A 22,826-nucleotide genomic window follows, 5' to 3' on the forward strand; every position below is an offset into this window, starting at 1 on the left:
AGAAATTTACAGCGAACACAATGTTTACGCTTCAAGACACAATTAAATGTAATTTTTTGCAAATTGGTGTTTATACTGATTGTAGGGGCTCAAAGAGCAGGATCTGTGAAACATTTAGTCTAATTCAGGGCGTTTCTGAAGAAGATGATGTATGCTGAGCAAACAGCCTCACTACATAAATACCAGAGACTCCAACTCCGTGATCATCTGGTGTCTTGTCTTTGACAGGCTGTCAGTCTTTACAGGTCTGTTCCCTACAGAGATATCAGCCTCATCTTTAACATCTGCATCATCTTCACCATGAAGACTCTGATTCTGGCTGCTCTTCTTTGTGCCCTGTTGGCTCTGGACACAGCTCAGGGTGAGTATTACTACACTATATATTGTGTGTATATATGTTTATGGAATAGATATGATTGGTGACGGTACAGCAGCATGGATTGGAGGCACTGATGCACAACAGGTAAACTGTTCATGAGGACAGAAAAGTCCTCTGCTGATATAGGCTTTGTCCTAATGCTGTCCTTCATCATTTTATTCTATTCTGTTTTACAGGAGGGTAACTGGTACTGGGTTGATGGAACACCTTTCAGATACACAAACTGGGCTCCTGGACAACCTGACAACTATCAGGATGTTCAGCACTGCCTACAGATGAATTTTGGAGGTAAACCACAAAAACTTCACGAAAACAGCACATTCTCTCTAGATACTGATGTGACCGTGGCCTCATTAGACAGTCTCAGGTCTCAGGTGCATGCTACTTCACACTGCTCTGAGATTCTGTTGCTGTGTCCTCTAATGAAAATATTTCACAACAACTAATAAACTGCTTTCACGGACCGATGATCCCTCACAAAAACATTTTCTTGAATCCTGATCAGTGATACCAGGTACAGAAGATCAGTGTTTGGGGGGGTTCAAGTCCTGACCAGGGTGCCACCAGTGTGGGCCCTTAGGCAAGGTCCTTAACGCTACTGGCCTACATCATTACAAAAATGAGAACAGGAGTCATACAGGCTCAGACGTTGCCCAGGTCAACAAGGTCTGCGTCAGGTGCTGGGGAACCAGGGCAGCCTGATATGAAGTGGGCTACTGGAACATGACATTCATGGATGAGGACAGAGAATAGAGAACTGCTGGAACACTGCTACATAAGTAATCAAAGGGAAAGAGGTTATATGAAGAGGATGTGGGACATATGGAAACCCAGGCATGAAGAACTGATCAGCACCAGGAACTGACATGATCCACACCTACTGTCTAAAGAAGCTAACTCCACTCCATGAGCGCCTGGCAGATCAAATGAACCAGCTTCAGATAGATGGGACTCACCCTGAATGGATAACTGAAGGAAGGACAGTCTTGATCCTGAAGGACCCCCAAAAGCGAGCAGTCCCATCCAACTACCACCTAATAACCTGTCTCTGCACAACATGGAAACTCCTGTCAGGCATCATAGCAGCTAATACGAGTAAGCACATGGCTGAATACTTGAGCAGGGCCCAGAAAGGAATGGGGAAGAACACCAGGGGAGCAGAACACTGTAAGACCAGACTGACCAACCTGTGCACTGCCTGGATTGATTACAAGAAAGACATCGAAGACATCGACTCACAGATCCACACCACCAGGGTATACAGTAATGATACTGGAATGTCATTTGGACTGGATAAGTGTGGTCGGATGATAACAGAGAGAAAGGGTTGTCAGGACTGAAGGAACTGAATTGCCAAAAGGCAGCAGAGCAGATGTTGAGGGAAGCTACAAGAAACTTGGAATCCCACAGGCAAATGGGAATCAAGAAGAAGCTGCAAGTAAAGCAGCCACAGAGAGTAAAGCAAGTCCTAAGAAGTCAGCTAAATGGGAAGAACAAGGTCCAAGCCATCAACACCTACGCCCTGCCGGGCATCGGATACCCTGCTGGTATAATAAGCTGGCCAAAAGAGGAGATAGAGGCTGCTGATGTCAAGACAAGGAAGCTCCTCACAATGCATGGAGAGTTTCACCCCAAATCCAGCATCCTGAGACTGTACACTAAGAGGACGGAAGGAGGTTGAAGACTGGTGAGCATTATAGCCACCATCTGAGAAGAATCACCAAAGATCCATAAGTACATCAGGAAGATGGCCCAGAGCGAGGGAGTATTTAGTGAATATCTCAGACAGCAAAAGCCTGAAGCAGAGGTCTTACTGGAAATTCCGGATTTTATCATAAGGATATTTGATTCTTTATTCAAACCTGTTTATTTTCTGTTAATCTGAGACCTAAATTTGTAGATGACAGTTTCCTGCTACTTCACACTGCTCTGAGATTCTGTTGCTTTGTCCTCTAATGACATTTTTACACAATGTAAAGGTTAATAAAACAGTTTTCACTGAGATATGGCACCACTGTCAGACTGGAAAATACAGTGGGTACGGAAAGTATTCAGACCTCTTTACATTTTTCACTCTTTGTGTCATTGCAGCCATTTGCCAAAATCAAAACAGTTCATTTTATTTCTCATTAATGTACACTCAGCACCCCATCTTGACAGAAAAAAACAGAAATGTAGAAATGTTTGCAAATTTATTAACAGAGAAAAACTGAAATATCACATGGTCATAAGTATTCAGACCCTGTGCTCAGTATTGAGTAGAAGCACCATTTGGAGCTAGTACAGCCATGAGTCTTCTTGGGAATGATGCAACAAGTTTTTCACACCTGGATTTGGGGATCCTCTGCCATTCTTCCTTGCAGATCCTCTCCAGTTCTGTCAGGTTGGATGGTGAACGTTGGTGGATTCCAAGGTTGGTGGACACTGTAATTAGCAGGTCACTAATGTCTGACACCTGACAGTCCATCTTTCTTTGGCTTGACTTGAAACCTGATCAGTGACACCAGTGAGACCAAACAGCCCCATCAGTTACACTGACATCACTTTAGGTAAATGACTGGTTTATAGACAGACAGTCTGACCTGTTTCAGTTTGGATTGGATTAGTTAGTGCTGACTATCACTGCAGGCCTGTTTGACTTAAGTTCATGTCACTGTCCTGAATTTGCAGCTTTTCCTCCTCCAACAAAGATCCACCATCAGTTCCCCAAACAGCTCCCAGATCATGATGAAAGGTTGGATCAGAGTTTAGTTTTCCTTAAAACTGCCTGTTGACTCAAGGTGATGTTTCATTTGTTCATGCTGATTCTGAGCAGGTGGAATAATAAATATGTTTGTTCAGCATTGTAGCAGGCCAACATGCTGCTAGTGTGAGCAAAATCTACAGCTCCCATCAACATTTACCCAGAAATTCTCCACCAGCTGGGTTTTGTCTTTTATTTACATCCACAACATCAGCAGCAACAATCTGTTTAAAAGGGATTTGAAAGGTTTTTGCTGTATCTCTGCTGCCGACAACTGTCTACACTGTTCAGTCTGTCCTGCTGACACGTCTGAACTAATAAACACAGTAAAAGTCACATTAGGACGTTCTTTGATGTTATGGCCTTAAGGTTTGTGGTGTCTCTCTACCGTTTGCACTGGGTGGCTCAAACAGCCGTTATCTGTGAATTTTTTTAATTAATTCAGGGCGTTGCTGAAGAACATTTATAATCAGCAAACAGCTTCACTACATAAATATCAGTGACTCCAACTCCCTGATCATCTGGTGTCTTGTCTTTGACAGGCTGTCAGTCTTTACAGGTCTGTTCCCTACAGAGATATCAGCCTCATCTTTAACATCTGCATCATCTTCACCATGAAGACTCTGATTCTGGCTGCTCTTCTTTGTGCCCTGTTGGCTCTGGACACAGCTCAGGGTGAGTATTACTACACTATATATTGTGTGTATATATGTTTATGGAATAGATATCCAGATGTTATAAATGTATATATTCTGTGGATCAAACCAAATGACTTCTGCGTTAAGTTTCCTAGAGCCCAACACAGATATGAAATGGATCAATATAATGTCTTTCCACCTGTTGTGTCTCTGGAAATGATGCTGACAGGATGTTCTACACAGAGCTGCACTGCCCAAATTCCAACCCAGTCAATTAGAGTTTGTGTTATTGGACTTTGACCACTTTGTTCATCAGAGTTAGATACAACATCCTGCACATTTCCTTCTCTCTGACTTCCTTTAAGGCAAACTAAGGGCTTTGTACTTCTTCATACATTAAGACACATCAGAAATAAAACCTGATTATTTCCTTTATGGTCATTTCTGTATTTTCTCACCTTCGTCCAAAGATGCAGCTGTGGACCAAAGGAAACTGTTTAATAATTAGTTTTAATGTGTCAGAGGAAGAGATGCAGTGATACCCTATATAACATATATATATGTATATTCAAGGAGAAAGTGGTTAATTTTACTAGCCCAACACACTGAAGGGAAACAAAGGTAATTGTTAGTATCTTTGTCAGAAACAGGGAGGTTGTTTAAATTCATGAGAAACTCAACATTATGCATTTTGTTTGTCTTTAGCATCTTCCTTTGATTGTCTGGACGTTTGGAGACCCAGTAAAAATCGTTGCTTCACCTATGTTCCCAAAGCCATGACCTGGGATGATGCTCAGGTAATCAGAGTGATGTGGATTCAGTCCACAATGATTCTACACTGTTTATTTGGTCTGTGTTCACTTTAACACTGGCATCTATTCCTGCCTTGGTGTTTTCCTACTACTCAGCTCATTTTGCTTGTTTACTGACTCCACTGTCTGTTTATCTGCACTGTAGAAAAACTGCCTCCTTCAGAATGGATGGCTTGCATCTGTGCGTGATGCTAAGGAGTATGCAGCGATTCAGAAAGTGATCACTGACGCTAAAGGGACTGGACTCATATGGCTTGGAGGCCATGATTTGACACAGGTAAATTCACACAGTCTGACAGATAAATACTCAGCTGATATTGGCTTTGTCCTAATGTCATATTGTCACCATCACAATGATCAGCCTACATTACCCACAATGCAACTGGCCTGCTGACAACAATGGACATGTGTTATGGTAGAAGCTGCTAATGTTGATTCTCCTTCCTCATTGTCAAACTTCAGTCCAAACCAACACTGACTCAGATCAGACACTCAGTCATTTTATCAGATGTCATGAAGTTCTTCTTTAAAGAACAACTATTGAATTCTCTTTCTGCACTGTTCACATAATCACTGACTCTTGGTGACTGATGTTGACACATAACAACTAATTCATGGCTTTGTAGCTCAAACCAGCCTGAATGTGTCTCTCCTGACTTATTCTGTGTCCCCTCCATCAACCCTAAACACAGTCAATGTCCTGTGGTTGGATTTGTCTTCATCAGACACTGAAACACGTCACTACATTTGATTCTCTTCTGTTTTATAGGAGGGCAAGTGGAAATGGACTGATGAAACACCTTTCAAATACACAAACTGGCGTCCTGGACAACCTGACAACTGGAAGGGCGATGAGGACTGTCTACACATAACTACAGGAGGTAAATCACCTAAATGTCACTATAATAAAAAAAACTATCTACATATTGATTAGACCATGGCCTCATTAGACAGTCTCAGGTCTCAGTTCTTGGTCTGTATCACTGCCTGACTCACATGTTGTTGGTACTTACAGGTAGATGGTTCTGGAATGATCTGGACTGTCAGACTCCTCTCCCATCTGTCTGTGTCAGAAACTATTAAGGATCCCAGGTCTGATCCAGAGGCATGAAATCCCTGTGAAAAGCACAAACACTGGTGGAGGTGTGTTTGTCTTTGCATACTCTCACATTTTGTGCCATCAGTCTCATAGAACCTGAATTCTACTGTATCTCATTTGACATCTTCTATCATATCCAGTATATATCATCTGTTTCTTTTCTATGGCTGTAACGCTACTGAAGGAAGGAAGAGACAAGTAACATAAACAGGAGCTGGACTGTCTCTGAGGTTTTGTGCCTTTAATAAGAGCAGACTGAATGTGTTATGGAAAGAATGCTTTGAGCTCCACTTTATTCTGCAGTCTGACTCTTCTTTCTTGGCTCATGCCAAAATAAAAGTCTATCAGCATTGAAACCAGTTGGTCTGTGTTTTCTGGCTCCTGTATTATGAAATTTCAAATCACACCAGACATAGCAAATAAATAAATAAATGATACTGTACAACATTATTTTTGAGGCTACTTATTGGAATTTTGTGCCCCACAATATGGACTGTAATTATCAAAGTTACAAATTTATATTTTATATATAACGATGCATCAGACATGGTTTAGTTGTGATAACTGCTGCCATCATTTGACCCATAGTCTGTTGTAGTTGTAGTATTGGTTCGGCTCACTAGGACCCTCAGCTGAGGTTCTTCTGGCTGTTGGTCTGACAAAATGACTCACAGAACCGTGGGGTCATTTCTGGGAACTCTTTAAGGTCGACCAGCTTGAAAACCCGATCATCCATCAGTAAACTTGGACTTGGACTAGACTTGGATCCAACACATTGATACAGAATATCTACCTCTGTATCACCCCAAGACCAAACAGTAGTAGAAGTTACACAGAGGAAAATATATACTTTTAGGTAAATGAGACGACCTTATATTTACATGAAAGTCCAGTCCGACTTCTTTTGAGTTTGGACTTCATCATAGTGTTGACTAGTGCTCCAAGGTTCTTTGACTTCATTCAAATAAATGTTTTTCTAGATACACAGAACAGTTCTAGTACAGGACCTCCAGTGGCCTTTGACATGAGCTGATGGCCTAATAACAATAGTCCTTCAGACAGTTCAAGTCTCATCCAGAACAACTTTATAATCTCAGAATATTCATCAGACCTCCAGATCTGCCTGTTTATCCCCAAGACATTCTTAGGACACATGGCCCAATACTATCCAATACTGTGCAGAACTGATCAACCTCAGCCACTGGGGTTGCACAAGCCAGAGTGGTCTTAGTGTTGGTCCCAAGCCAGAATAAATGAGGAGGGTTGCATCAGGAAGGGCATCTGGCTTAAAACCTGTGCTGAATCAATCGTGCAGATCAACTGACCAACTGCATAGATCCCCAATCCCCATCATCTGTACCCCCTTATTCCTAACCAGGGGCACAGAACTGCAGCCTATCCCAGCTCTCTTTGGGTGAAAGGCAGGGGTCCTCCCTGGACAGGTCCCCAGTCCATCACAGGGCCACATAGAGACAAACAACCTCCCACACTCACACTTACTTCTAATGTCTAGAGTTATAGTGTATGAATTTAATATAATGGTGGAAACCTTTACCTATTTATTTATTTGTTAGTTATGGCTGGTGTGTCCTGAGATTTCATAATACATAAACACAGACCAACAGGTTTCAATGCTGATAGACTTTTATTTTGACATGAGCCAAGAAAGAAGAGTCAGACTGCAGAATAAAGTGGAGCTCAAAGCATTCTTTCCATAACACATTCAGTCTGCTCTTATTAAAGGCACAAAACCTCAGAGACAGTCCAGCTCCTGTTTATGTTACTTGTCTCTTCCTTCCTTCAGTAGCGTTACAGCCATAGAAAAGAAACAGATGATATATACTGGATATGATAGAAGGGAATAAGTGGGTATAGATGATGGATGGATTTAGATTAGTGCTGCCCCCATATGGACGTTGTGGAATGCAGATGCACCCATGGGGACTTCACATAAAATAAAGGAAGTACCTGGCCTTGGTTTGCTCAAGCGACCCCCACCCAGAACACATAGAAGACAGTTGGCAATAAAAACTCCATATAAGGTAATATCATAAATTCCTTTTGGTGGGGCGCTGCCCAACAGCTTAAACATTGTATAGTTTCCATCTATTGTTTAGATCTCTCTGCGTGCGTGTATGAGTGGATCTCCGGAGACGTCTCTGTACTTTTACAATAAACCGGTGTATCGATTCCTAACTTGCATTCCGTCTTCTTTTATCCCTTCATTAATGAACCCGGGGAAAGTCATAAGGTAAGGTTTTCCAACAACATCCTAGGTCAACTTTTTCAGAATAGTTGTGGTTCTGGGTGGCAGGACTCAAATGATGTGCAGTATTTCAGGGGGGATCAGGCTCACAAATTAGCATGAACTGAATATATTATGGACAGAAATATGAAAAACATGTGACTGTTATTTAAGATACAAGAGGAGACAACTAAAGTGTCCAAACCTCATTCTGTCTCAGAACTACAGCTCATTACTGTGACACAAGCATTTTACTTACTGTCATACATTCCTCTGTGTATCCACCTGGGGGCGCTGTTCTCTACTATTCCTGAGGAGATCTGCTGTTTAATGTGATGACTGATCAGACACACACTTTTCTAAATACACTGATGGATGCACATGGATCAGTGTCAGGAGACCATCAGTCCTAATGTGTTCAAACTGTAACTAGTAGTTAGACTTTGAGCAGCATTTACCTTCACTTGTCAGATCAGTCTCCTTTCTGTTAATCTGAGACTTAAACCTGGAGATGACAGTTTCATGATACTTCACACTGCTCTTAGATTCTGTTGCTGTGTCCTCTAATGAAATTATTTCACAACAACTAATAAACTGTTTTCACTGACCTATGATCCCTCACAAAAACATTTTCTTGAAACCTGATCAGTGACACCAGGTACAGAAGATCAAGGTTTGGGGGGGTTCAAGTCCTGACCAGGGTGCCACCAGTGTTTGCCCTCAGGCAAGGTCCTTAACGCTACTGGCCTACATCATTACAAAAATGAGTACAGGAGTCATACAGGCTCAGACGTTGCCCAGGTCAACAAGGTCTGCGTCAGGTGCTGGGGAACCAGGGCAGCCTGATATGAAGTGGACTACTGGAACACAACACTCATGGACCAGGGCAGAGAATAGAGAACTGCTGGAACACTGCTACATAAGTAATCCCAGGGAAAGGGGTTATATGAAGACGATGTGGGACATATGGAAACTTGGAAACCCAGGCATGAAGAACTGAGCAGCACCAGGAACTGACATGATCCACACCTACTGTCTAAAGAAGCTAACTCCACTCCATGAGCGCCTGGCAGCTCAAATGAACCAGCTGCAAATAGATGGGACTCACCCTGAATGGATAACTGAAGGAAGGACAGTCTTGATCCTGAAGGACCCCCAAAAGGGAGCAGTGCTTTGTCCTCTAATGGCATTTTTACACAACGTAAAGGTTAACTAATAAAACAGATTTCACTGAGATATGGCACCACTGTCAGACAAAAATAACTAGCAGGTCACTAATGTCTGACACCTGACAGTCCATCTTTCTTTGGCTTGACTTGAAACCTGATCAGTGACACCAGTGAGACCAAACAGCCCCATCAGTTACACTGACATCACTTTAGGTAAATGACTGGTTTATAGACAGACAGTCTGACCTGTTTCAGTTTGGATTGGATTAGTTAGTGCTGACTAACACTGCAGGCCTGTTTGACTTAAGTTCATGTCACTGTCCTGAATTTGCAGCTTTTCCTCCTCCAACAAAGATCCACCATCAGTTCCCCAAACAGCTCCCAGATCATGACGAAAGGTTGGATCAGAGTTTGGTTTTCTTTAATACACATGACTGAACTAATAAACACTGAATAAAAGTCATAAATTGTTTCCCCTTAAGACATAATAGAATATTTATTATTTTAATACTTATTTACTTATTGGTGCTTCACTGGGTGGCTCAAAGAGTGGCATCTGGGAAACTGTGAAATTGATTCAGGGCGTTGCTGAAGAAGATTATTGCTCAGCAAACAGCCTCACTACATAAATACCAGTGACTCCAACTCCCTGATCATCTGGTGTCTTGTCTTTGACAGGCTGTCAGTCTTTACAGGTCTGTTCCCTACAGAGATATCAGCCTCATCTTTAACATCTGCATCATCTTCACCATGAAGACTCTGATTCTGGCTGCTCTTCTTTGTGCCCTGTTGGCTCTGACCTCAGCTCAGGGTGAGTATTGTGGTTTATCCTGCACCCTGTGTGTGTATATGAAAATATAATTCATATTCATGTAAAACACATATATGCATGTATTGTATGTACAGCACTGTGTAAGTTTTAGGCACAAAAAGTAAAGTATGTTTTCAGAAATGATACTATAAATAGCTATTTTAGAATTATTTTATAGTGGTTTTCTCTCATTTTAGTTTCTGTGAATCAATTTTTCCTCAGTTTGTGGATTTTTGTAAGTTTTTTAGTAATTTCATTGACTTTCTAATGAAAGGCTAACAGCCCCATTATGGTTCTCTGGTCTAGGGGCCCCTGAGACACTCTGGGCCCCTGAGAACCTGCTGAGACAGACATGTTCAGTAATCCATCCATGAACTAAAGTTCCTAACACTTGTACAAGATTCAGTTCTCTGCTCAAGAAAATGAAACGTTACTTCTGGTTGATGCCTCATTGACCCCAACTATAAAACGTAGAGATTCTGTTATTGGAGTTTTAACACTCTGTAATAGTTAGACCTCTGAAGTTTACCTGACCCCATGAATTTACTACAAATTATACTGCACACTTCTACCTGTTGAATCACTTCAAGGCACCAAATGGATTTATACTTCATACAGTACTTCTATAAAACATGAAATATGTCCTGAATTGTCTTTATGGTCATTTCTCTATTTTATCACTTTCATCAAAGGTGCTGCCCCAAAACAACAAACATGGAAGTGAAAAATTCATGAACAGCGTCTTTCTGGGATACATGGAAGAGGTTTAACTTCAATGCAAACTCAATAATATGTGTTTTTCTTTGCTTCTCTTCAGGCCAGTGTGGAGACAAACCAGCTTGTCCCTCTGGTTGGACTGAGTACAAAGACCGTTGCTTCTTCTATGTTCCCAAAGTCACGTCCTGGCCTGATGCTCAGGTAATCAGATTGATGTGGATTCAGTCCACAATGATTCTACACTGTTTAACACTGGCATCTATTTCTGCCTTGGTGTTTTCCTACTACTCAGCTCATTTTGCTTCTTTACTGACTCCACTGTCTGTTTATCTGCACTGTAGAAAAACTGCCAGTCCCTGGGTGCAAACCTTGCATCTGTGCGTGACAAAGACGAATATGGGGCTATTCAGAATGTGATACTCTCTGCCAGCAAAGACAGTAAAAAAGCATGGATTGGAGGCTCTGATGCACAACAGGTAACAGATTCTGACACTTTACACTCATATACTATCGTCTGCCTCATAATGAACCGCCCACATTAACCACTATGCCACTCAGGTGTGTTATGGTAGTTGAAGGTAACGTAGGTATAAGTCCTGCTATCCAGGGTCACAGGGGGCTAAGGTCTCCAGGTGGGTCTGAACTTGTTCAGCTTCATCCTGTCAGAAGCTGATGACAGAGACACAACCCACTGTTGTCTCTGAGCAGCTGCAGCCCTCATCATCTGTCCTGCTCTTTGTTTTGGTTCCTGACACATGTGGAGCTGTGGCTCTTGATTTGTCGTCTGCTTTACCTCACAGTCACGTCACTCACAGTGTGTCACCGGCGACAGCGTTGTACTTGGTCTGTGCTTTTAACAGCTATTGTAACTGTGTATCCAGAGAACGTCTTTCTCAAAGACAGATTTAAAAAGTCACACTGAGGCTGTATGTCTGTGCCAGCCAGCCAAGTTACACTATGCATGCTGGGACACCGTACATCACCACTGACTATACATCAGCCACAGGGGGACGCCTGGCGCAAAGCACTCTGGGTAAAGGAAAACTGGCTGGTTACCTTATCTGTTCTATTGTTCTACTGTGTGTGTTCTGGTTGTGAACTGTTCATTGTGTGTTCTGGAGTTAATACAGGGGTTTGGGAGCATGTGTGTCGTGTTTTGGGGAGATGGGTTAGTGGCACCGTAAGTGTGGAGGATTGTTGTGGGAGGGACCTCCCTGATGATGGGGGCCTGTAGGGAGAGTGAGTTTGTTATGCAGAATTGTGCAGCTAATAAAGGAGAATATGGTCATGTACAGTTTGTGTACAGTCATCAAACACAAAGAAGTAGTGTGTGTGTGTGTGTGTCTCATTAGCTATCTAGCTGCAGTCTAGGTAGACCTGTCAGATTGCTGTAATATAAAATACTACCCTGCTCTGTTGTTCCAGAAGGGTTCATGGTTCTGGGCTGATGGAACACCTTTCAGATACACAAACTGGTCTCCTGGACAGCCTGATAACAAGGATGGCAATCAGAACTGCATTCAAATGAACTTTGGAGGTAACTCACCAAACTTTGGTAATAGAAAATCTGTCTATATACTGATGTGACCATGGCCTCAATAGACAGTCTCAGGTCTTGGTCTGTAGCACTGACTGACTCACATGTTGTTGGTACTTACAGCTAAGAAGCTCTGGGATGATGGAGACTGTAACCGTGGTAACCCATCTGTCTGCTCTAAGAGGCTGTTCTGATCCCAGGTCTGATCCAGAGTCATGAAATCCCTGTGAAAAGCACAAACAAAATAAAAGTATTGAAACCACCTGCTCTGTGTTTGTGGATCCTGTTTGTGCTACAGATAATCTCCTTCTTGCATCACACTGGCTTATGTCTAAAAGTGACTTTGACATAGAGAGTAAAACAAAAGGATTTGCCTTCCCATGTAATCCTGTTTATTAGGGATTTTTCTACCAGTAAAGTACATGTAACATTTCTTTTTCTACAGAAAGTCAAAGAAACAGCGTCATGTTTAAAAAGTGAAACCCAGACCACAATCGGTAAGACTGACAGTTGGATTTCAAAGCTTAAAAATCCATTTAAAACGTGTCAAATCTGGTTTTGAAACAGAAAAAAAGATCAAACATTTGAAAATTAGATTTAAATGTGTGAAGAAATGTCTTTGTTACTGTTTGTGTTAAAAATGTGTCCAGCTGCTGTTCCAAAGCTGTCCCTCTTCACGGTTAGAATCCAGGTGGAATTACTCATGTCCAGTAAACACGTCTTCACACGACTTCAGTTCACAAATCAATAAATCAATCACTCAATCACTCAATCAATCAAGGTCAATCAATAGGTCAAAAAGTCTTTAGCCTCTAGTCTCTGCCAACACATGTCCTGAGAGGAGAAACGGTTCCTGCTGTTTTAACATGTTATTGAACTTTTTATTTATTTCCTGTCAGGCGACATTAAAGTTTGCTCTGACTGTTTGTAATGAGCAGGGGGCAGATCAGCTTTGGGCAACATGTGAAACTGATCCAGGGCGTTGTTGGACCAGAGACACTGAGTCTGTCTTCGTGGAAAGGCATTATAAATGTGATGGAAGTTTTCCTCTTCATGAGCTTGTGCAAATTTCCATAACAGAAAAAGTTTACTCAACATCAGTGATCTCAACATCTTCATCTGTGTGTTTCTCTTCCTCTGTAGTTGGATATTTCCCCCTGATGAAGTTAACACAGTGACGTCGTGTGGACAGGTGCGTGTACTGCAGGCTGTACAGCAGGTACAACAACATACATGCTGAAGCTAAATCAGCATCAATACAGCTTTTATTATAAAGTTGGCCTCAGTGCCATGTGGTGGTTTTATGGCTGTACTCTAGGAGGCTGTGGCCTTACATGTCAGTGTGATATTTCTGCTGACCTGAAAACTGTTTAACACCATAGTTACAGTTCACAGTTGAACAGGTTTGGAATCATTTGTCATTATGTTCAGTATTATAGTAGAGGATTTTGACAGAACAGGAGCTATAACATAGAGTCATAGACCACATTGATTTAATGCTTGACATTTTTATTTTTGCTCTAAAGGAGAAAGGACAGTTCAGAATAAAGTGGAGCTCAAAGCATTCTTTCCATAACACATTCAGTCTGCTCTTATTAAAGGCACAAAACCTCAGAGACAGTCCAGCTCCTGTTTATGTTACTTGTCTCTTCCTTCCTTCAGTAGCGTTACAGCCATAGAAAAGAAACAGATGATATATACTGGATATGATAGAAGATGTCAAATGAGATACAGTAGAATTCAGGTTCTATGAGACTGATGGCACAAAATGTGAGAGTATGCAAAGACAAACACACCTCCACCAGTGTTTGTGCTGGAATAGGCAGGAATAGATGCCAGTGTTAAAGTGAACACAGACCAAATAAACAGTGTAGAATCATTGTGGACTGAATCCACATCACTCTGATTACCTGAGCATCAGGCCAGGACGTGACTTTGGGAACATAGGTGAAGCAACGATTTTTACTGGGTCTCCAAACGTCCTGACAATCAAAGGAAAATGCTAAAGACAAACAAAATGCATAATGTTGAGTTTCTCATGAATTTAAACCACCTCCCTGTTTCTGACAAAGATACTAATTAAACAGTTTCCTTTGGTCCACAGCTGCATCTTTGGACGAAGGTGAGAAAATACAGAAATGACCATAAAAGAAATAATCAGGTTTTATTTCTGATGTGTCTTAATGTATGAAGAAGTACAAAGCCCTTAGTTTGCCTTAAAGGAAGTCAGAGAGAAGGAAATGTGCAGGATGTTGTATCTAACTCTGATGAACAAAGTGGTCAAAGTCCAATAACACAAACTCTAATAGACTGGGTTGGAATTTGGGCAGTGCAGCTCTGTGTAGAACATCCTGTCAGCATCATTTCCAGAGACACAACAGGTGGAAAGACATTATATTGATCCATTTCATATCTGTGTTGGGCTCTAGGAAACTTAACGCAGAAGTCATTTGGTTTGATCCACATAATATATACATTTATAACATCTGGATATCTATTCCATAAACATATATACACACAATATATAGTGTAGTAATACTCACCCTGAGCTGAGGTCAGAGCCAACAGGGCACAAAGAAGAGCAGCCAGAATCAGAGTCTTCATGGTGAAGATGATGCAGATGTTAAAGATGAGGCTGATATCTCTGTAGGGAACAGACCTGTAAAGACTGACAGCCTGTCAAAGACAAGACACCAGATGATCAGGGAGTTGGAGTCTCTGATATTTATTTAGTGAGACTGTTTGCTGAGCATCTTCATCTTCAGCAACGCCCAATTTTTCAGTTCCCTGTAAGAAAATAAGTCTCAAAATAAAAAATATTCTATTTTCTTGACGGGGAAACATTATGTTCCCTGAGATAAAATTCAACATACTCCAGTGTAAGACAGAACATCACAATCCTTAGGGCCATAACATCAAAGAACGTCCTAATGTGACTTTTACTGTGTTTATTAGTTCAGACGTGTCAGCAGGTCAGACTGAACAGTGTAGACAGTTGTCGGCAGCAGAGATACAGCAAAAACCTTTCAAATCCCTTTTAAACAGATTGTTGCTGCTGATGTTGTGGATGTAAATAAAAGACAAAACCCAGCTGGTGGAGAATTTCTGGGTAAATGTTGATGGGAGCTGTAGTTTTTGCTCACACTAGCAGCATGTTAGCCTGCTACAATGCTGAACAAACATATTTATTATTCCACCTGCTCAGAATCAGCATGAACAAATGAAACATCACCTTGAGTCAACAGGCAGTTTTAAGGAAAACCAAACTCTGATCCAACCTTTCATCATGATCTGGGAGCTGTTTGGGGAACTGATGGTGGATCTTTGTTGGAGGAGGAAAAGCTGCAAATTAAGGACAGTGACATGAACTTAAGTCAAACAGGCCTGCAGTGATAGTCAGCACTAACTAATCCAATCCAAACTGAAACCAGGTCAGACTGTCTGTCTATAAACCAGTCATTTACCTAAAGTGATGTCAGTGTAACTGATGGGGCTGTTTGGTCTCACTGGTGTCACTGATCAGGTTTCAAGTCAAGCCAAAGAAAAGATGACAGCAGATCTCCTCAGGAATAGTAGAGAACAGCGCCCCCAGGTGGATGCACAGAGGAATGTATGACAGTAAGTAAAATGCTTGTGTCACAGTAATGAGCTGTAGTTCTGAGACAGAATGAGGTTTGGACACTTTAGTTGTCTCCTCTTGTATCTTAAATAACAGTCACATGTTTTTCACATTTCTGTCCATAATATATTCAGTTCATGCTAATTTGTGAGCCTGATCCCCCCTGAAATACTGCACATCATTTGAGTCCTGCCACCCAGAACCACAACTATTCTGAAAAAGTTGACCTAGGACGTCCAGATGGGGGCAGCACTAAGAGATCAGGGAAAGGCTCCAGCAGATCCCTGTGACCCTATTTAGGAATAAACAGGTATAGATAATGGATAAATTTTATGTGCAACATTACAGTTAATAAAATTATCAAGTATTGTAAGTATAAGTATTGTCTATAATTATAGTGCATATTGTGGGGCAGGAATTTCCAGTAAGTCCTTCAAAAATAATGCTGTACAAAATCATTTATTTATTTATTTGCTATGCCTGGTGCGGTTTGAAATTTCATAATACAGGAGCCATAAAACACAGACCAACTGGTTTCAATGCTGATAGACTTTTATTTTGGCATGAGCCAAGAAGTTCCAGGAGCGCAGTTTGTGTATTTGAAGTTGTCTCCATTAATCCAGAACCAGGAACCCTTTTAAATGGCAAGTAGTTTATTTAAAGGTCAAATTGACATAACAGATGTGTGAACACACTGTTCAGCAACTTAAAACACAATTAAGGAACAGACCAAAACAGGAGTGTTGACCATAGAAAGAAATGAATCAAAAGCTGAGGTTTCTCAGCAGAGAAACATATAAGATGCTTTGTCAAGTCTAATTCCATGTCAAATATCTGAATAATTGAGACAATGGTCTCCTGAAGACAAAGACAGAGGAGGCTGATTGGCAGCTCAGGAAGTTTAACCCTCCACAGAAGCGGGTGGTCACCTTCTATACCACCATCATTCAGTCTGTCCTCTGCACTTCAATGACGGTCACCAAACTAGACAGGCTATGATGGAAAATCCGGTCTGCAGAGACAGTCATCAGGGCCGACCCTCCCTCTATCCAAGACCTGTCAGGAAACCAGAAAGGAGCATATATGCTTATATGACCTTAAAGACACTAATGTGCTGTCTTTAGGAAAAACTGTAATAAACGTCCCCCAGAGCTAAATGTTATGTGACTCTCAAGAACACCTACATTTCAGACAGTAACTAAGTTAATAAGTAATGACAACAGTGCTCTTAGTATTTTCCCACACTGAACACGGGAGATGTCCGGTTTCCATGTTTTCATTGACAGATCCAGGAACCAGGACAGACATAACCATTGAAAAAACACACACATACAGAGTCCAAACACCATGTTAAAGTTTCTGTTTGCATTATTTTTGAAATAACAACTTGAACATGGTTGACATTTCAGTCAAGTGATATATTTTGAGAAACTTGACCTAGGATGCCTAGGGTACTCCTCAGCACCACACACAGATGCAAGGTTTCCACCCAGGGACCGGCAGTTTTTCTACAGTGCAGATAAACAGACAGTGGAGTCCACATCACTCTGATTACCTGAGCAGCAGGCTAGGACAAGGTTTTTTAGCATGTGAGGTTTTGTATGATAGGTTGGACTCTAAGGAGGGAGAGGTGGATTTGTACAGGTTGGTGAGGCAGAGAGACAGAGATGGGAAGGATGTGCAGCCGGTTAGGGTGATTAAGGACAGGGATGGAAATGTGTTGACAGGTGCCACAAGTGTGATGGAAAGATGGAAGGAATACTTTGAAGAGCTGATGAATGAGGAAAATGTTATAGAGCACAGAGTAGAAGAGGTGACTGTTGTGGAGCAGGAAGTAGCAAAGATCAGTAGGGATGAAGTGAGGAAGGCGTTGAAGACGAATGCTGATGGAGAAATACAGAGAAGGCCAGAAGGAGCTGCATTATGTCTTTGCAGATTTGGAAAAAGCGTATGACAGAGTGCTGAGAGAGGAGCTGTGGTTTTGTATAAGGAAGTCTGGAGTGGCAGAGAAGTATGTTCGAGTGGTGCAGGACATGTATGAGAGCTGTAAGACAGTGGTGAGGTGTGCTGTAGGGCTGACAGAGGAGTTCAAGGTGGAGGTGGGACTGCACCAAGGATCGGCTTTGAGCCCCTTCTTGTTTGCTGTGGTGATGGACAGGCTGACAGATGAGGTTAGACAGGAATCTCCATGGACCATGATGTTTGCAGATGACATTGTCATCTGTAGTGAGAGCAGAGAGCAGGTGGAGGAAAATCTAGAGAGGTGGAGGTTTGCTCTGGAAAGGAGAGGAATGAAGGTTAGCCGCAGTAAAACAGAGAACATGTGTGTAAATGAGAGGGACTCAAGTAGAATGGTGAGGTTACAGGGAGCAGAGGTGAAGAAGGTGGAGGATTTTAAGGACCTAGGGTCAACAGCCCAGAGCAACGGAGAGTGTGGAAAAGAAGTGAAGAGACGTGTGCAAGCAGGTTGGAACGGGTGGAGGAAAGTGTCAGGTGTGATGTGTGACAAAAGAGTGTCAGCAAGAATGAAAGGAAAGGTGGACAAGACAGTGGTGAGACCAGCAATGTTGTCTGGTTTAGAGACAGTGGCACTGAGACAAAGACAGGAGGCAGAGCTGGAGGTAGCAGAGCTGAAGATGTTGAGGTTCTCTCTGGGAGTGACGAGGATGGATAGGATCAGGAATGAGGACATCAGAGGGACAGCTCATGTTAGATGTTTTGGAGAAAAAGCCAGGGAAGCCAGATTGAGATGGTTTGGACATGTTCAGAGGAGGGACAGTGAATACATTGGTAAAAGGATGCTGCAGGTGCAGCTGTTGCCGTGTCTCTTCTCCACAGTCAGTCTGCTGCTGATGTAGCAGGTTGGATTTGCTATATGTTTAGTTGGATAGAAACAAGACACCCCTCTATTTTTTTGTTAATTGTGAACTAGTAGCTGTGTATTTAGTACCTACTCTGGTGTAGTGGCATTTTTATGACAGTAGAGGGCGCCACTGCTGGGTGGATTCACTGGGAGGAACATTGGTTAGCGACCCAGCTGAGTGCTTCAGTATTAAACGAGCACTGGCTTTGGCAAAACGTTTATGTCTGTTCCTCTTCATTAATCCACAGGTACTGTCAAACTTTATATATTCATGCTCCGGGTTGCGTAAACATCAATGGATGCAAAATGTGTTTGTGATGATTTTCGTGCCATTCTGAGACGTGTTAGATGTATTTGGAGTTAGTAAGTAACAGGAGGAAGTTGTATATTTCCTACCGACATCCGTATGGTTAGCTGTAGTATCATCGCATTGTATTAACCGAGAGGCAGTGTGAATGCTCTGTAACGGGGAAATATATGTTTTAAATGTTTTTTAAAAAGTGCTGATTAGCTTAGTTTGGGTACTTATAAGAACTGCATTGTTACGTTATGGGTGTTGTAGAGAAGCATGATTGTAGTGACCCCCTGCCGCCATTATATGGACAATAAGACCAAATGGCGCCAGCGAACACATTAGAGAAACCATATCGATGTTAAAATCCAGAACAATTGGTTAAATGTGGGATATGTCATGAATGTGTACCTGTATCTATGTTTTAAGGAAATTCAACATTAGTTAAAGTATTTTCCTTATTTTGGCACATTGAGGTACATGTTTATACAGTTTTTCATCTCGCTTAATTTAACTGTACTTTTTCTGTTGATGTGATTATGTTAATGAAACATTATTGAAAGAAATTCAGTATTAAACGAGCACTGGCTTTGGCAAGACGTTTATGTCTGTTCCTCTTCATTAATCCACAGGCCTTACGGCTTGTGTATCACTTGCTGCCGGCACGGATTTCCCCTAGGTCTGGCGCCGGTAACAATTGGGGGCTCGTCCGGGATCCGTGTAGTGCATCTACCTGGTGAAACGGTTGCTGAAACGATGTGAATCAGTGTACACGACTTCAGGGAAGACAGCAAGTTACTTCATCCAGAGAGCGGGTGTCACCTGTGTCACGTCGTCATGGTCATTGTAACACCACGGCGGATGCTGGTCTGCAGGATCCAGAAACGACTTTCTGATTTGAGCACGGATCAGCTGCTGACCACTGCAAATGCAATCGATGACAGTGGTGCAGCTAGCAACATTGACAGTTTAAGCGAAACAGAACTGTATGAACTGATTGTTGATTATGTAAGGAGTGAGAAACTGAGAGCACTTGAGGATGAAGGCATGGCTCAGCTCCTCCTGCTTCATGACATGCTGGATGACATGTTGGCGGTACCAGAGGCCGGGGCGACTGTTGCTGAGAAGACAAAACCCACATCGGCTGAAGAGTCATCACACCACCAGACAATTACACCAATCAGAGACATTCTCACTCACACACATATGGACAGAGACATCCCCACACTCCCAACATGTAAGGATAGAGACAGTCCTACCCTGTCTCCAGGTACAGTAGGAGAAGCAGGAACACCAGCCAGAAATTCAGCTGGGCTCGCATCAGCCAAGTCACACCCAGCAGGTATCTCTCCTGGTAGGGTGAGGTCTTCATTCCACTTGGAAGACCAGGTATTAAGGATAAATGATGTTGCAGCTCTGCTTCCACGCAGAGAGTTTAAACTGCATGGTGGGCAGATTTCTGATTTTGGTTCTGATGTGTCATATAGCAGTCTGTGCAAACAAATTGATGGTGGGTTACAAGAAGGTTTCACTGAGTCTGAAATAATCCGTACAGTGCTAAAAGTAATGAAACCTGGTACATTTAAAGATATGTTAACTAACAAAGATGACTTGACTGTTGAAGAGCTCAAGAGATTTCTTCGCTCTCACATCCGAGATAAAAGTAGTACTGAGCTCTTTCAAGAGTTAAGTAATGCTAAACAGCAAGACAAAGGGAGCCCACAGCAGTTTCTGTATAAAATCATGGGTTTAAAGCAACGTGTCCTCTTTGAGTCACAGCAACCAGGTGCAGATTTTAGCTATGACAGGAAGCTGGTCCAGGGAACTTTCCTTCACGCGTTGTACCAAGGATTAAATGAAAACAACTACTATGTCAGACATGACCTTAAACCCCTACTTACTGACTTGCAGGTTAGTGATGACTTCCTGTTAGAGCAGATAACCAAGTCCACTAGTGAGGAGGCCGAAAGACTACGGCACCTTGGCAAGATTAAACCTCGACCAGCAACTGTTAGCGTAGCTCAGCTTGACAGTGACTCGGCTAGGCAAGCTAAAATTGACATGCAATTGCAAGCTAATGGGGCTGCGATAGCTGAACTGACGGTACAAGTGTCCTCGCTGATCAAACAGCTGACTCAGACGGTAAGACCTCCTGACAGTGCAGCACACGGACACCTCCGCTCACAAACAAACCACTCTAAAGTACCCACAAACGAGACCAAGGGCAGATGCCAGGACTGTGTGCAAAAAAATAATATGAGCTGTTTCCACTGCTTTGTCTGTGGTCAAACTGGACACAGGGCCATCGGTTGCTTGCAGAGGAGAATGCTGGGAAACGGGGGGAGGTCATTGGAGAGGGGCAGCCAGTGACCGGAGTAACAGAAGCGCCCCCCCAGCACAGACCTAAGTCAGCTATCCCTATAAATCAAGACGAAGTGGGTCAACCACCACCAAGTAAATGCTTGGCACAATTAATTGGAAAGCGATGCATGGTCTCCTGTGCCATCAATGGTGTTCCCCTCCAGATGCTGCTGGACTCAGGTGCGCAAGTGACCATGGTAGGGAAAACCTGGATTGAGAAAGCACTTCCTGACATTCAGATCCAGTCCCTGGAGTCCCTTCTTTCAGATCAGCCATTACAAGTGACTGCAGCTAATGGAACAGATGTACCCTTTGAGGGGTGGGCAGATGCTGAACTCCAGATCCGTGGTGATAACTGTGGACGTGTCACCATACAAGTACCATTACTTGTTAGTCAGAACTGTCTCAACTGTCCGGTTTTGGGTAGCAATGTCCTAACAGAGATAATCAAAGCTAACAAAGAGCAGAGGGGTGAGGCTGATATTACAGCCTTGCTTAAAGAGGCATTGAGTGTCAGCGACAGTAGAGTGGAGGCTTTAGTTTCAGCTCTTCAGATGTTGACTTCTGATGAAGAAGCAACTGAGTACAGTGTAAGAATAGGGAAGAAAGGTGTAATGATACCAGCAGGTCAGATCTGTGAGGTGAAGTGCAGAGTCAGGGAATGGCCAAGTGGCGGATTAATGTTGTTTGAACCCAACATTGTGAGTAAGTGTCCTGAGGGACTAGAACTGTTCTTGGCTTTGGTAGATGTTCCTTGTGGATTAACAAAAATTGTGAAAGTCCCCATTGAGAACCTCATTAAGCATGATATTTATCTCGATAAGAGAACAGTTCTAGGCACATTAGAGGAAGTTACTGAAGTGAAGCCAGCTAAATGTTTTCCTGGTTGTTCAGAGTCAATGTGTAAACCCACAGTGAACACATGTGCAGCTCAGTTAAACACAGGCAACCAAGGAATTACACCTGTCAACTACAAGACAAAAGAGAAATGGCATCCTCCTGTCGATTTGTCACATCTCCATCAGGATGAGCAAAAGGTAGTGAGAGACATGTTGTACGAGGAGTCGGATGCTGATTGCTAAGAGCGATTCTGATATTGGTTGCATTCCTAATTTGCAAGTGAACATTCATTTAACAGATGAAATACCAGTTCAGGCATCCTACAACACAATCCCCAAACCCCTGTACAAAGAGGAAAAGGAATATGTGCAGAACCTGCTCAAAAATGGTTGGATCAGGAAGTCCACCTCACCATACTCATCTCCTGTGGTTTGCGTCAGAAAAAAAGATAAGAGCTTACGGCTGTGTGTTGACTTTAGGGGGCTGAACCGCAAAACCGTCCCTGACCGCCACCCACTTCCACGCATTCAGGACCTGCTGAACAATCTGGGGGGTTACTCATGGTTTTCGATCCTAGACCAAGGCAGTGCTTATCATCAAGGCTTCGTTGATGAAGGTTCTAGACACCTGACTGCCTTTAGCACACCTTGGGGCCTGTACGAGTGGATCCGCCTCCCTTTTGGCCTAACCAATGCCCCAGC

At 42.5% G+C, this 22,826-nt stretch overlaps 1 protein-coding gene across 3 annotated transcripts; it reads left to right on the forward strand.

Annotated features, from left to right (window-relative positions):
- The first annotated feature begins 300 nt into the window (after positions 1 to 300).
- LOC113141358 (ladderlectin-like) lies at positions 301 to 12,414 on the forward strand. 3 transcript variants are annotated; one of them, XM_026325737.1, is made up of 5 exons: positions 301 to 361; positions 10,714 to 10,814; positions 10,955 to 11,089; positions 12,039 to 12,150; positions 12,274 to 12,414. In XM_026325737.1, exons 1-5 carry the CDS (start codon positions 301 to 303, stop codon positions 12,342 to 12,344), a joined length of 480 nt encoding a protein of 159 aa, XP_026181522.1. In that variant the 3' UTR covers positions 12,345 to 12,414. The 3 variants fall into 3 exon arrangements, with proteins under 3 accessions (XP_026181522.1, XP_026181530.1, XP_026181512.1); XM_026325745.1 differs by lacking the exons at positions 10,714 to 10,814; positions 10,955 to 11,089; positions 12,039 to 12,150; positions 12,274 to 12,414 and adding exons at positions 4,466 to 4,557; positions 4,718 to 4,849; positions 5,342 to 5,453; positions 5,588 to 5,670; XM_026325727.1 differs by lacking the exon at positions 301 to 361 and adding an exon at positions 9,718 to 9,896.
- The last annotated feature ends 10,412 nt before the right edge of the window (positions 12,415 to 22,826 follow it).

The sequence above is a fragment of the Mastacembelus armatus genome, chromosome 18 (assembly GCF_900324485.2).
Source record: "Mastacembelus armatus chromosome 18, fMasArm1.2, whole genome shotgun sequence".
Classification (NCBI taxonomy): domain Eukaryota; kingdom Metazoa; phylum Chordata; class Actinopteri; order Synbranchiformes; family Mastacembelidae; genus Mastacembelus; species Mastacembelus armatus.